At 37.1% G+C, this 11,397-nt stretch overlaps 3 protein-coding genes across 3 annotated transcripts; 1 reads left to right on the forward strand and 2 right to left on the reverse strand.

Annotated features, from left to right (window-relative positions):
- Positions 1-5,939: 5,939 nt before the first annotated feature.
- LOC100638095 (probable ATP-dependent DNA helicase HFM1) lies at positions 5,940-9,014 on the reverse strand. Its single transcript, XM_011406752.2, has 13 exons — positions 8,892-9,014; positions 8,684-8,832; positions 8,369-8,488; positions 8,114-8,173; positions 7,786-7,989; positions 7,333-7,484; positions 7,144-7,224; positions 6,817-6,969; positions 6,707-6,753; positions 6,457-6,604; positions 6,238-6,326; positions 6,106-6,149; positions 5,940-6,055 (listed from the first exon to the last, which is right to left on the reverse strand). The coding sequence occupies exons 1-13, from the start codon at positions 8,975-8,977 to the stop codon at positions 5,940-5,942; spliced, it is 1,449 nt and encodes a 482-aa protein (XP_011405054.1). The 5' UTR covers positions 8,978-9,014.
- An 80-nt stretch (positions 9,015-9,094) lies between these two features.
- LOC109583303 (uncharacterized) lies at positions 9,095-11,395 on the forward strand. The gene is made up of 6 exons (XM_019998592.1): positions 9,095-9,189; positions 9,242-9,298; positions 10,362-10,498; positions 10,581-10,914; positions 10,991-11,166; positions 11,272-11,395. Exons 1-6 carry the CDS (start codon positions 9,180-9,182, stop codon positions 11,317-11,319), a joined length of 762 nt encoding a protein of 253 aa, XP_019854151.1. The 5' UTR covers positions 9,095-9,179; the 3' UTR covers positions 11,320-11,395.
- On the reverse strand, positions 9,249-10,293 carry LOC100638221 (phytanoyl-CoA dioxygenase domain-containing protein 1-like). The gene has a single exon (XM_003387860.3). The coding sequence runs from the start codon at positions 10,251-10,253 to the stop codon at positions 9,387-9,389; it is 867 nt and encodes a 288-aa protein (XP_003387908.1). The 5' UTR covers positions 10,254-10,293; the 3' UTR covers positions 9,249-9,386.
- Positions 11,396-11,397: the final 2 nt, after the last annotated feature.

The following is an 11,397-nucleotide window of genomic DNA, read 5'->3' on the forward strand; positions in this document are numbered from 1 at the left end:
AGAGTACTTCGAGACGACAAAGTTCTTAGGCCCAATTGAGACAATAAAAAGTGTAAAAATATGTGCAAGCATCAAAGATTGGGTGTGGCTAAAGTCATAGTCCTCTCAAGTTTAGAGCAAACTATAGTGGAAAACTTAAACCACTTTTGTGGGTCTAGAAGAGAATTTTAAATGCCAAAAAATGAAAGCATCAATTGTGCATGCATAAAAGAATACTTGATGCTTTTATACATGTAGGAGTTAGATGCTGTCTCGATTAATTGTGCATGGTAGAGTAGTGAGTAGTGTTAGCTAATTGAATTGGAAACAGCAACAGTGTAAACATTTTTATGTCATACAGAATTAGAAAGTGGCACAGTTTCCTGTAAGTGTACTATTCATAACACAATTAACAAATATAACGGAATTCTTTGTTGTTCTGTGCTGCCATTGCTCTGTTGATCTGTTCTATTCCATCAACTCTACAATCATGTTCTCATGAGGTATCTTGTGATGAAATAAAAAAGTATTGGCCCAACAGTCCTTTAAAGAACTATAACTATTGAATATAAAGGAGGAACAAGAACTGTTTACTGTAATATAGGGGAGGAGCGGTGTGGTTCAGGAGGAGGATGGACAAGACTAGCATATCTGAATATGACTGACTCTACAGAGAACTGTCCTTCTGGGTTTACACTGTACCAGTCAGGAGGAGTTAGAGCTTGTGGTAGAACAACATTAAGTAGAGCTAGTTGTGTATCAGTTCAGTTTCCATCTAATGGTATCAGTTACCGTACAGCTGGTTAATTTTGCGGAGAAAAATTTTGCGAATCCTTAAAAATAACCTGGTTTGCGGATTAAACATTTGCGGTTTTGACAGCGGTTATTGTAGCATTATCTACTGTGGTCATGCATGAATTTCATTATTTTGTGGATTTAAATTTTGCACTTTAAATGGAATTGCAAACTCACAAAATTTAATTCCCCGCAAATATTTCCTGCTGTACGGTACTCTCAAGTATGTGGTAGAGTAGTGGGATATCAGTATGGATGAACTGATGCTGTTTGTCCAGGAAACTATGCTGGTGAACCAAATGGCAGTTTCATTGATCCAAGTCACTATGATATCAATTCTTATTATGTTGATGGTGTTAGTATCACTCGTGGTATTCATGATGTAATACAAACATCATGAATAAATAATTAGTGGAGTGCTTGGGTGTGGTCCATCTTTATTATTTACGTTTTGAGGATGGAAGTAAAGCAAAAGTATGACGTAATGTCATCAGATCCTGCACAAAGTCAAGAGAACCAGTACGAAATGGTTCCTGTTGATACTAATGCAAGGAGGACCAGTGTTACATCGACAGAAGAAGTATTGAAGCAGTCAGCATGGAGTACACCATTGGTTGTTATTGCTGTATTGCTGTGTCTCATAGTATTCCTACTGGTGGTAATACTTTGCTTATTACTGGTGCTATTGTCTGCTCAAGATGCTACCAGTACCAGCAGTACAGCTACTACTGGAGCTATTGCTAGTAGCTGTGCTAAGTGTTCTGATCTTCCTGACTTCAATGAATGGGCCAATGATGTGGCACAAAATACTGTTGAATTACTTCAGAGCTCTCCTAACTTCACTAAATTTAATGAACAAATCTTGCAAACTACAACAGATTCTGCACAAAAGCTAATAAACATTGTCAATACTCTCTCTAATCTAAAAGACACCAGTACCTCTACTGCTGGAGTGGTTGATGATATACTACTAATAGCACAAGAACTATTAGCACTTCACAATGACTCAACTGCTTTACCTACCTCTTGTAAAGAGATTAAGGAGAGACAACCACTCAGTCCATCAGGTGTGTATCTACTGACAAATACTGCTGCTACTTATACTGCTTACTGTAATATGGAAGAGCTGTGTGGTTCAGGAGGAGGATGGACAAGACTATCATATCTGGATATGACTGACTCTACAGTGAACTGTCCTTCTGGGTTTAGACTGTACCAGTCAGGAGGAGTTAGAGCTTGTGGTAGAACAACATCAAGTGGACCTAGTTGTGTATCAGTTCAGTTTCCATCTAATGGTATCAGTTACTCTCAAGTGTGTGGTAGAGTAGTGGGTTATCAATATGCTTCAACTGATGCTGTTTATCCAGGAAACTATGCTGGTGGACCATATGGTAGTGTCATTGATCCAAGTCACTACGATATCAATTCTTATTACGTTGATGGTGTTAGTATCACTCGTGGGTCTCCTCGTCAACATGTCTGGACTCTAATGGCTGGACTGAGTCAAACTTCAACTTTACATTTCAATGGTCGTTTCAACTGTCCTTGTTCTCCAGGTAGTCCTCAAAACTCAACTCTTCAGTCTTTAATTGGTAATGACTACTTCTGTGAATCTGGTAATCCTGCTACTGATAATTCATGGCAACACAGCGTTTATACATCTGATCCATTGTGGGATGGTAAAGGATGTGGTAGCCTTGAAAGTATTTGTTGTGCAGCTCCTGGTCTTCCATGGTTCAATAAGGTACTTGGTACTACCACTACTGACTACCTTGAGCTGAGGGTCTGCGGAGATCAAAGTGATGACGATGTTCCTGTCAGCTTTTATGAGTTGTACATCAAATGAAAATTGAACACATAAAGTCAGAACCTTGCTGAACAAAAAAGTGTGTGTATAGGACTTATTTTATTAGAATATTTTCTGTGATTTAGTCATTATTAGATTGTATTTTGTGATTTAATCATTATTAGATTGTAGAAGAGACAAAATACATACAAATAGTTGAATTTGAAAAAAGTCTATTTATGTAATAAAAGTTTGGGGTCATTTTCGAGCCATTTTTTGAAGAAAACCATGGGCTACAAAGAGCCTTTGGTTTTTTAATTTGGATCATTTTAAAAATGCTCATTACTCAAAAAATTGAGTCAGCATTAGCTCAAACTTTCCACACCAATCAAGGCTTTGTAATAAAAGTATGACCAGACAAAATCTACTCACTTCACAGTATTTAAAGGGGAATATATTGTAATCATGCAATCAATAACAATGTCTGCTACTGTATATACTATTATCATTCATAATTACTACTAACAAGTACATACTGCAGTTTATACCTATACTTAGCAAGAGGATTACAATCTTGGTAGTAGATCATATCTACTATACTCACAAGATATTATGTATACTGACAGTCTGATATTACTATATGAATGTAAGACTAGCTTCTTTGTTGGAACTGTTTAAATTAAGCTGCATCAACAATGGAAGAAAAGGAAAAATACGAGGACATGTCATCAGCTCCTATGCAGAGTCAGGAGAATCCTTATGAAATGGTTGATTTCAATATTAATGCAAGGAGGGATCATAGTGCTGGTGCTCAATCAACAGAAGTGGCAATAAAGAATAAAGTATCAAAGCAGTCAACATGGAGTACACCATTGGTTGTTATTGCTGTATTGCTGTGTCTGATAGTATTCCTACTGGTGGTAATACTTTGCTTATTACTGGTGCTATTGTCTGCTAAAGATGCTACCAGTACCAGCAGTACAGCTACTACTGGAGCTATTGCTGGAGCTGGAAGTTTTGTTCCTCCTAACTTCACTGAATGGGCTAATGATGTTGTATCTAAAGTTAACCAGACCCTTCCTGATTTTGATCAATGGGCTAATGGTGTTGTATCTAAAGTTAACAGCAATGTAACACAGAGCCTTCCTGATTTCAATCAATGGGCAAACGGTGTTGTATCTAAAGTTAACAGCAATGTAACACAGAGCCTTCCTGATTTCAATCAATGGGCTAATGGTGTTATATCTAAAGTTAACCAGACTCTTCCTGATTTCGATCAATGGGCTAATGGTGTTGTATCTAAAGTTAACCGGACCCTTCCTGATTTCGATCAATGGGCTAATGGTGTTGTATCTAAAGTTAACCAGACCCTTCCTGATTTTGATCAATGGGCTAATGGTGTTGTATCTAAAGTTAACAGCAATGTAACACAGAGCTTTCCTGATTTCAATCAATGGGCAAATGGTGTTGTATCTAAAGTTAACAGCAATGTAACAAAGAGCCTTCCTGATTTTGATCAATGGGCTAATGGTGTTATATCTAAAGTTAACAGCAATGTAACACAGAGCCTTCCTGATTTTAATCAATGGGCTAATGGTGTTGTGTCTAAAGTTAACAGCAATGTAACAGAGAGCCTTCCTAATTTTGATCAATGGGCTAATGGTGTTGTGTCTAAAGTTAACAGCAATGTAACAGAGAGCCTTCCTGATTTTGATCAATGGGCTAATGGTGTTGTATCTAAAGTTAACAGCAATGTAACACAGAGCTTTCCTGATTTTGATCAATGGGCTAATGGTGTTGTGTCTAAAGTTAACAGCAATGTAACAGAGAGCCTTCCTGATTTTGATCAATGGGCTAATGGTGTTGTGTCTAAAGTTAACAGCAATGTAACACAGAGCTTTCCTGATTTTGATCAATGGGCTAATGGTGTTGTCTCTGAGGTTAACCAGACCCTTCCTGATTTTGATCAATGGGCTAATGGTGTTGTATCTAAAGTTAATCAGACCCTTCCTAATTTCAATCAATGGGCTAATGGTGTCGCACAAAATACTTTCGAGTTACTTCAGAGCTCTCCAAACTTCACTGAATTAAATGAACAAATCTTACAAACTACAACAGATTCTGCACAAAAGTTAATAGACATTGTCAACACTCTCTCTAATCTAGAAGACACCAGTATCTCTACTGCTGGAGTGGCTGATGATATACTACTAATAGCACAAGAACTATTAGTACTACACAATGACTCGACTGCTTTACCTACCTCTTGTAAAGAGATTAAGGAGAGACAACCACTCAGTCCATCAGGTTTGTATCTACTGGCAAATACTACTGCTACTTATACTACTTACTGTAATATGGAGGAGCTGTGTGGTTCAGGAGGAGGATGGACAAGACTAGCATATCTGGATATGACTGATTCTACAGAGAACTGTCCTTCTGAGTTTAGACTGTACCAGTCAGGAGGAGTTAGAGCTTGTGGTAGAACAACATCAAGTGGAGGCAGTTGTACATCAGTTCAGTTTCCATCTAATGGTATCAGTTACTCTCAAGTGTGTGGTAGAGTAGTGGGATATCAGTATGGATCAACTGATGCTAATCCTCATGAAAACAACATCAATTCTCATTATGTTGATGGTGTTAGTATCACTCGTGGGTCTCCTCGTCAACATGTCTGGACACTAATGGCTGGACTGCATGAAGCTACTACTCATGCCGGAGGTTTTTACAACTGCCCTTGTTCTCAAGATGGTTCTCAAGACCCAGTTCTGCCTTTCATTGGTAATGACTACTTCTGTGAATCTGGTAATCCTGCTACTGATGGCTGGCAAGAGATTCTCTATGCATCTGATCCATTGTGGGATGGTAAAGGATGTGGTAGTCTTGAAGGTAATTGCTGTAATGCTACTGGTCTTCCATGGTTCAATAAGGTACTTGGTACTACCACTACTGACTACCTTGAGCTGAGGGTGTGTGGAGATGAGGGAACAGCTGGTGAGGATGCTCCTGTCAGCTTCTATGAGTTGTATGCCAAATGAAATTTGAACATGCAAAGACAGAACCTTGCTGAAAAGTGTGTATAGGACTTATTTTATTAGAATATGTTTTGTGATTAATTTTAATCATTATTAGATTTTATTTTGTGATTTAATTGTTATTAGATTGTAGAAGAGACACATACATGTAGTTGAGTTTGGAAAAATAGTGTGTTGTGTATCAAAAAAGTAATAAAAATTGGGGGAGGGGGATTTCGAAGCCATTTCAAAAAACATGGACCTTTGCTTTTTCAGAAAATTTGCTACAAATGGCTATTTCTTAAAAAGCCGGAAATGGCTTAAACTTTCTACATGTACATGGTACAGAATACATACACTAGACATCAAATGAACTCACAAAGGACTGGTAGCTCTCCATTAGTGAACATTGTCTCAATGAGTTTTCTATCATTACTGCTCATCCCTGCATGATGATACCCAACACCATACACTATCAGCTCTAGCATTAACACAATCAAAATGAAATAAATAAATTACTACTTCCAATACCTTTTAGTTTGCTGTCATTAACAGAACTAGCAGCAGACTGAAGCCTGTGTGTCCAAAAGTGTATAATAATTTAATTATTATACATTTTGTGCAGTATAATTTTTTCAATTTTAAGTACATGTACATTATTACCTTCTTCTGTGTTCAACATTCATCACAAACCTAGCATCTTTAACTAAAATGCCAGCAGCCTGCTGGGTCCCTTTGCGTGTAGCACAAAACTTAAATGAAAGAAAATAAAAGAGAAAATTCAAGAGAAAGAGGACAATTGAAGGAGGAATGGTGTAATAAAAAACAAAAAAGGAACAAAGTTAATGATTAAAATTTCCCCATTCTTCTCTCCATTCTTACCACTAGTGTCGGTTTCTGATCAGAGTAGCACTGTATGATTCCACTGATCTTATAGTTTAGCGAGAGGTCAAACTTAAACTCTGTGCTAGCATCAGGAAACCCTAAGACGACCCTACGCAACTGCACAGGTCTGTGACTATCATCAATACTAAGAGTAGGAGAATGAATGCAGGAGATGTATGGACAGAAAAAATAGAAATAATATTATAATACATATAGTATAAACATTATACAGTACATGTACATGTACCTATGCATTATTGCAGGCTGTTCTTCAGTACCAAGCCAACTAGCAATCTATAAATAGATACAATAAAAATAATAATAATAAATATATTTTTTATGTTTTTATTTACGCACATCGTCAATGTTTGGTAAAGTAGCAGATATTGCTATAAACCTCAGGAGTCTCCTGCCTCCAGTCTCTCCTGCTACTGAGGAGCGGACGGTTTTCATTCTACTAACAATGGCTTCGACTGTTGGACCTCTGGACTCATCGTTGAGCTGATGAATCTGAGCAACGTACATAATACAGGAAAGGATTAATATTATTAGTACCAGTATCAATATCAGTATCAATATTAATATCAATATCAGTATCAATATCAATATCAATATCAGTATCAGTATCAATATCAGTATCAATATCAATATCAGTATTAATATCAATATCAGTATTATGCTGACCTCATCTAATAGGAAGAGTTGCACTAGTTGAACAAGTGATTTGTTATCTCTCCACTTTCTAGTCATGCTATCCCACTTTTCCTACAAAAAATACACATGTATTTTCCTACATGTAAACGTATCTTCTTTCTCTCTTGCACATACATGTACTTCTCTTTCTCTACTCCTCTCTCTCTCTCAATCTCTAACTGGGGTTGTCATTATGATTTGAGCATTCTGAAGTTCAAAATAATCGTCTAACTGGCTGTCTCCGGTCAATTCAGCACATTTTAGTCCAAAACGTCCAAACTTTGAGCTCCAGTCTTCGTACCTCTCACTGCAGAGTGCTTTAATGGGAGCAACTGAAAATAAAGAAAATTCACTCAAATTAAAAAATATCATTCATGAAACACAAGGAACTTTGGCTCAATTTTGGAGCAACTTTAAAAATTTGTAATAATTCCAATCTTGATCGGAACCAACTCAAACTTTCTACACAACATAAGAACATGTATATGCATCAGAATATGTAATAAAAATGAAGAATTCTCTCTGTGATGTTTTTAGCAAAATCTAGCCAAAGTCCCTGTACTATAGTACACCTATTATTACATGTACATGTATTCTGATTGAAGACTATAATATGCACATGTCGCTGCTTACCATAAACAATTTTGAGCGAGTTAAACGAGTGAGCCATTGTCATTAGTATACGGACTATGGCTAGCTCGAATATGACGGTCTTTCCGCTGCCAGTGGGAGCCGACGTGACCAAATGAGTGTCCGTGTACATAACATCATCAAACACTTTGGACTGGATGAAATTAAAATGAGAGAATGACTGAAAGACGCTTTGATATCGTTGAGCTGGGGAGAAAAAAGAAAAAATTAAAAATTAAAAGAGCGAAGGATTTTTATTTTTTAATTAAAAATTAAAAGAGAGGGGGAAGAGAAAGAGATAAAATTAGTTCCTCTATTGTTATAGGCTTACGTATTTCAGAAACAGGTCTAAGACCAATGGTATGTGAAGTATCAGTAGCAGAATCATTATCTGAAGGAGAGCGGGAATGACAATGATAAAGAATGAAATATAAATTGTACACACACACACACATGTACAGTGTACACACTAATTACTATATATATGTACATGTACATATACATGATTTCTAATTCACTATTATATATTATACATGTACATGTACATGTACATATGTAAATCACTATTAAATCATTGATCTCTTACAAGTAAATGGTAGTCTCTGGTCTTCAGTCTGTGGGAGTATTGTAAACTGCTGTCTATTGGTATGGACTGGAGTAGCTGGTACTACTGATGGCGAACTAAATAATCCAATATTCCCTATATCTAATGAAATAATAATAATAATAATAATAAATAAATAAATAATAATAATAATAATAATAATAATAAATAATAATAATGATGATGGACAATGGATGCATAACAAAAAGTACTAAAAATATAAAATAAAAAAAAACCCTTTTAAATAGCCGATTTGAGCACCTCAAAAAATAAATAAATTAAATATTTATTAATTACCATTTATTGCGTCACTGCCTCCTCCTCCAAAAGATGACAAATGATCGAAGAATCCTTCCCCTCCAGGAGGAAGGGACTGACCTAAAATGTCTTTGTTCCGTCCACTTGATGGCAGGACAGATGAGAAGGAGTCTTCATCTAAATGTGACCTTAAGCGTGTAAATGAATTACGATAATAATAATAATAACAATAATAAAATGCTATTACATATTAGGCTGGGTCAATTGCATATCACTGGAGAAAAAGTCAAGGAAATCTGCCGGGGGAGAGTTGAGGATGAAATGAGAAGCCATTATTGCTGTGAGGTTTTCTTTTCTCTCTCCTCGTGTCTTCACGATGCTTCTTCCTTCAAATTACCCGCCCATTAAAAAATAACCGGAGACAATATGCGGAGATGGAGATATACGGGATTAATAACTAGCAATTAACTTCATTAATAGTTGCCAGGAGCAACTGGGGGAGTAGCTGAAATAAAGAAAGTTGATAAGGAGGAGAATGGCTACAAGTATAATAGCAATGATTTTATTCTTATAATTATATATATATTTTTTTTACAGGACGAAATCAGTTAGTTGCTTTAAGGACAAAAAACAAAGAACTCGTTCAAGCACTTGGTAATAATAACAGAAATAATTATTATACTCGTGCAAAAATAACTTAAATGAGGTCCAAATATAATGAATGTGGTACACGGTCCCTAGATTAATAGAGAGCAGGAAAAGGGACAGAAGGAGATGGTTGCAACCAATTGTCTTTGTTCCATTCTGATGTCCCTGCATCATAAAGATGAAAGGTGTAGACATGACGCGAGCGATTTGAAACATTCGGCTCGCTTTTATGCAAAACATTCCCATGTATTAGCACCAGGGATCCTTTGGGAACTGGACAAGCCTTGTAGTTCTCTTCAGGCTCCTCTCTATCTTTTCCCTCGATTTGAGTAGTGAAGGCTCCATTTTTGGTCACCCTCTTGAGTCGTCTGGTCGGCTCTTGGTCGTGGCTCTTTGGCACGAACCAAAGACAGCTGTTTTCAATCTCGGCATCTTCAAGAGGGATCCAAAACCCAACGAGAGAGTTTGGAGTCGTGTAGAGAAAGGTTGAGTCCTGATGAGGTGTGACTACACCTCCAATACGAGGCTGCTTGAATATGTACATTCCTTGTGGTATCACAGGGTTCTTTAGCCCAAGGCCTTTAGCGACACTCCTAACTCTCTCGCTCATCGTAACGTTCCTAAACTCATCCACGTGAACATGCAAAGCATGACCTATTTTATTAATAGCCTGAGGTATCGGTACAGACACTTTCCCGCTCTCTTTATCGACTGCACCTTCTTCAAAAAAGTAGCGTACTTTATCCCCCGAGGTTAGAAAATATTCTTCCTGGATTTGCCTTTGCTTCTGTTCTTCAGTGCTGAAGGTTATCACAGGATGCTGGGAGAAGTCTTCTTCTGATATAACCGAGGCCATTTTTTCTCTTAGCATCTGACATTCATCCTCGCTTAAGAAATCTTTTATTACAGCGTAGCCATTCTCTCTGAAAAATTTCGCCTCTTCCTCACCAAAGGACGCCATTTTGTAATTAATTTTTTGCAGATGCAGATAGCACACCCACAAAGGGTGGAGCTCATTATTAAATTAATAACTACCTTGCATTGAATTTAGAACTGTCTTCTTTTTTAGATGGATCACGTCAAGAAAATCGTAAACTATTTGTACAGAACATAGAATTAAAGAAAGAGCGCCAGCAACTAATGGAGCAAGTCAGTAGCCTGGAGACAAGACTGGGCCAGCTACTACCAGCACACAAGACACAAGAAGTATGACTTATCCAAAAATATTATACCAAAAGTGGATACTTGTGATATTTCTTTACCAATTCCTCTTTCTCCTCTCATCCAGTCATTAGCTAAAGTTATACATAACATGGAACAGAGTCTAACATATGCTCGAACACTCTTAACTGAAACACCTTGCTCCTCCTCTTCCTCCTCTCTCTCAGTTACCCCCGTTCACATACAACCCTCCTCTGTTCACATACAACCCTCCTCATCGACCCCAGTTCACACACAACCCTCCTCATCGACCCCAGTACAGGAGACACATGGTGTACAGGATATGGAGACAGACCTGTTAGAATTTGAAACCATTAGTGTTAGCAACAGCAAGGGTTGCTTGCAGTCTACAGGAATTCACACATTGAGTACTGACATTGACAATACTCAAGAAAATATAAGTACAGTATACTTTGACTACTACTGTTGTAGCTAAGTATTCTTGTACATGTGCCTTTAAAATTCTTTTTTTATTAGGTGAAATAAGTAGTAGGCCCAGAAGAGCTTGTGCATCTCTGGTCCAGTCTTACCAAGAACCAAGCTTGTCGAGTAAAATGAGACAAGACAGGGCTCCTAAAAGGACTCTTAAAAGGGATACTCCAGCAGTTCATAGTAATAAAAGAGGAAAAAGGATTAGAAGAAATGACCACCAGGTAAGGAGAGAGAGAGGGGGGAAAAGAGAAGAGAGGAGAGAGAAGTAGAAGCAAGGTAAGGAGAGAGGGGAGGAAAAAATTAAAGAGAACTTTAAATTTTTTTAGGCTGGCCTGAGTGATATCACAAATAAACTGAGTGCATTCAAGGAATAATACCAAATTAATAATTATAATATCATATCAAATCATCTCATGTATTGTATATAATTATTATTATTATTTATTAATGTC

This window comes from Amphimedon queenslandica, unplaced genomic scaffold (genome assembly GCF_000090795.2).
Source record: "Amphimedon queenslandica unplaced genomic scaffold, v1.1 AMPQUscaffold_13313, whole genome shotgun sequence".
Lineage (NCBI taxonomy): Eukaryota > Metazoa > Porifera > Demospongiae > Haplosclerida > Niphatidae > Amphimedon > Amphimedon queenslandica.

Bases quoted from the DNA above. Each gene is read 5' to 3' on its own strand.
- LOC100638095 (XM_011406752.2), bottom strand. From the start codon at position 8,977: ATGGCTTCTCATTTCATCCTCAACTCTCCCCCGGCAGATTTCCTTGAC. The intron at 6,605-6,706 runs GTACATGTACAT...TCCTACTCTTAG, and splicing joins CAGCCTGCAATAATGCATAG to TATTGATGATAGTCACAGAC. The intron at 6,150-6,237 runs GTAATAATGTAC...TTGGACACACAG, and splicing joins AATGTTGAACACAGAAGAAG to GCTTCAGTCTGCTGCTAGTT.
- LOC109583303 (XM_019998592.1), top strand. The intron at 9,299-10,361 runs GTAATAATAACA...CTTCTTTTTTAG, and splicing joins AGAACTCGTTCAAGCACTTG to ATGGATCACGTCAAGAAAAT. The intron at 10,915-10,990 runs GTACAGTATACT...TTTTTTTATTAG, and splicing joins CAATACTCAAGAAAATATAA to GTGAAATAAGTAGTAGGCCC.
- LOC100638221 (XM_003387860.3), bottom strand. From the start codon at position 10,253: ATGGCGTCCTTTGGTGAGGAAGAGGCGAAATTTTTCAGAGAGAATGGC.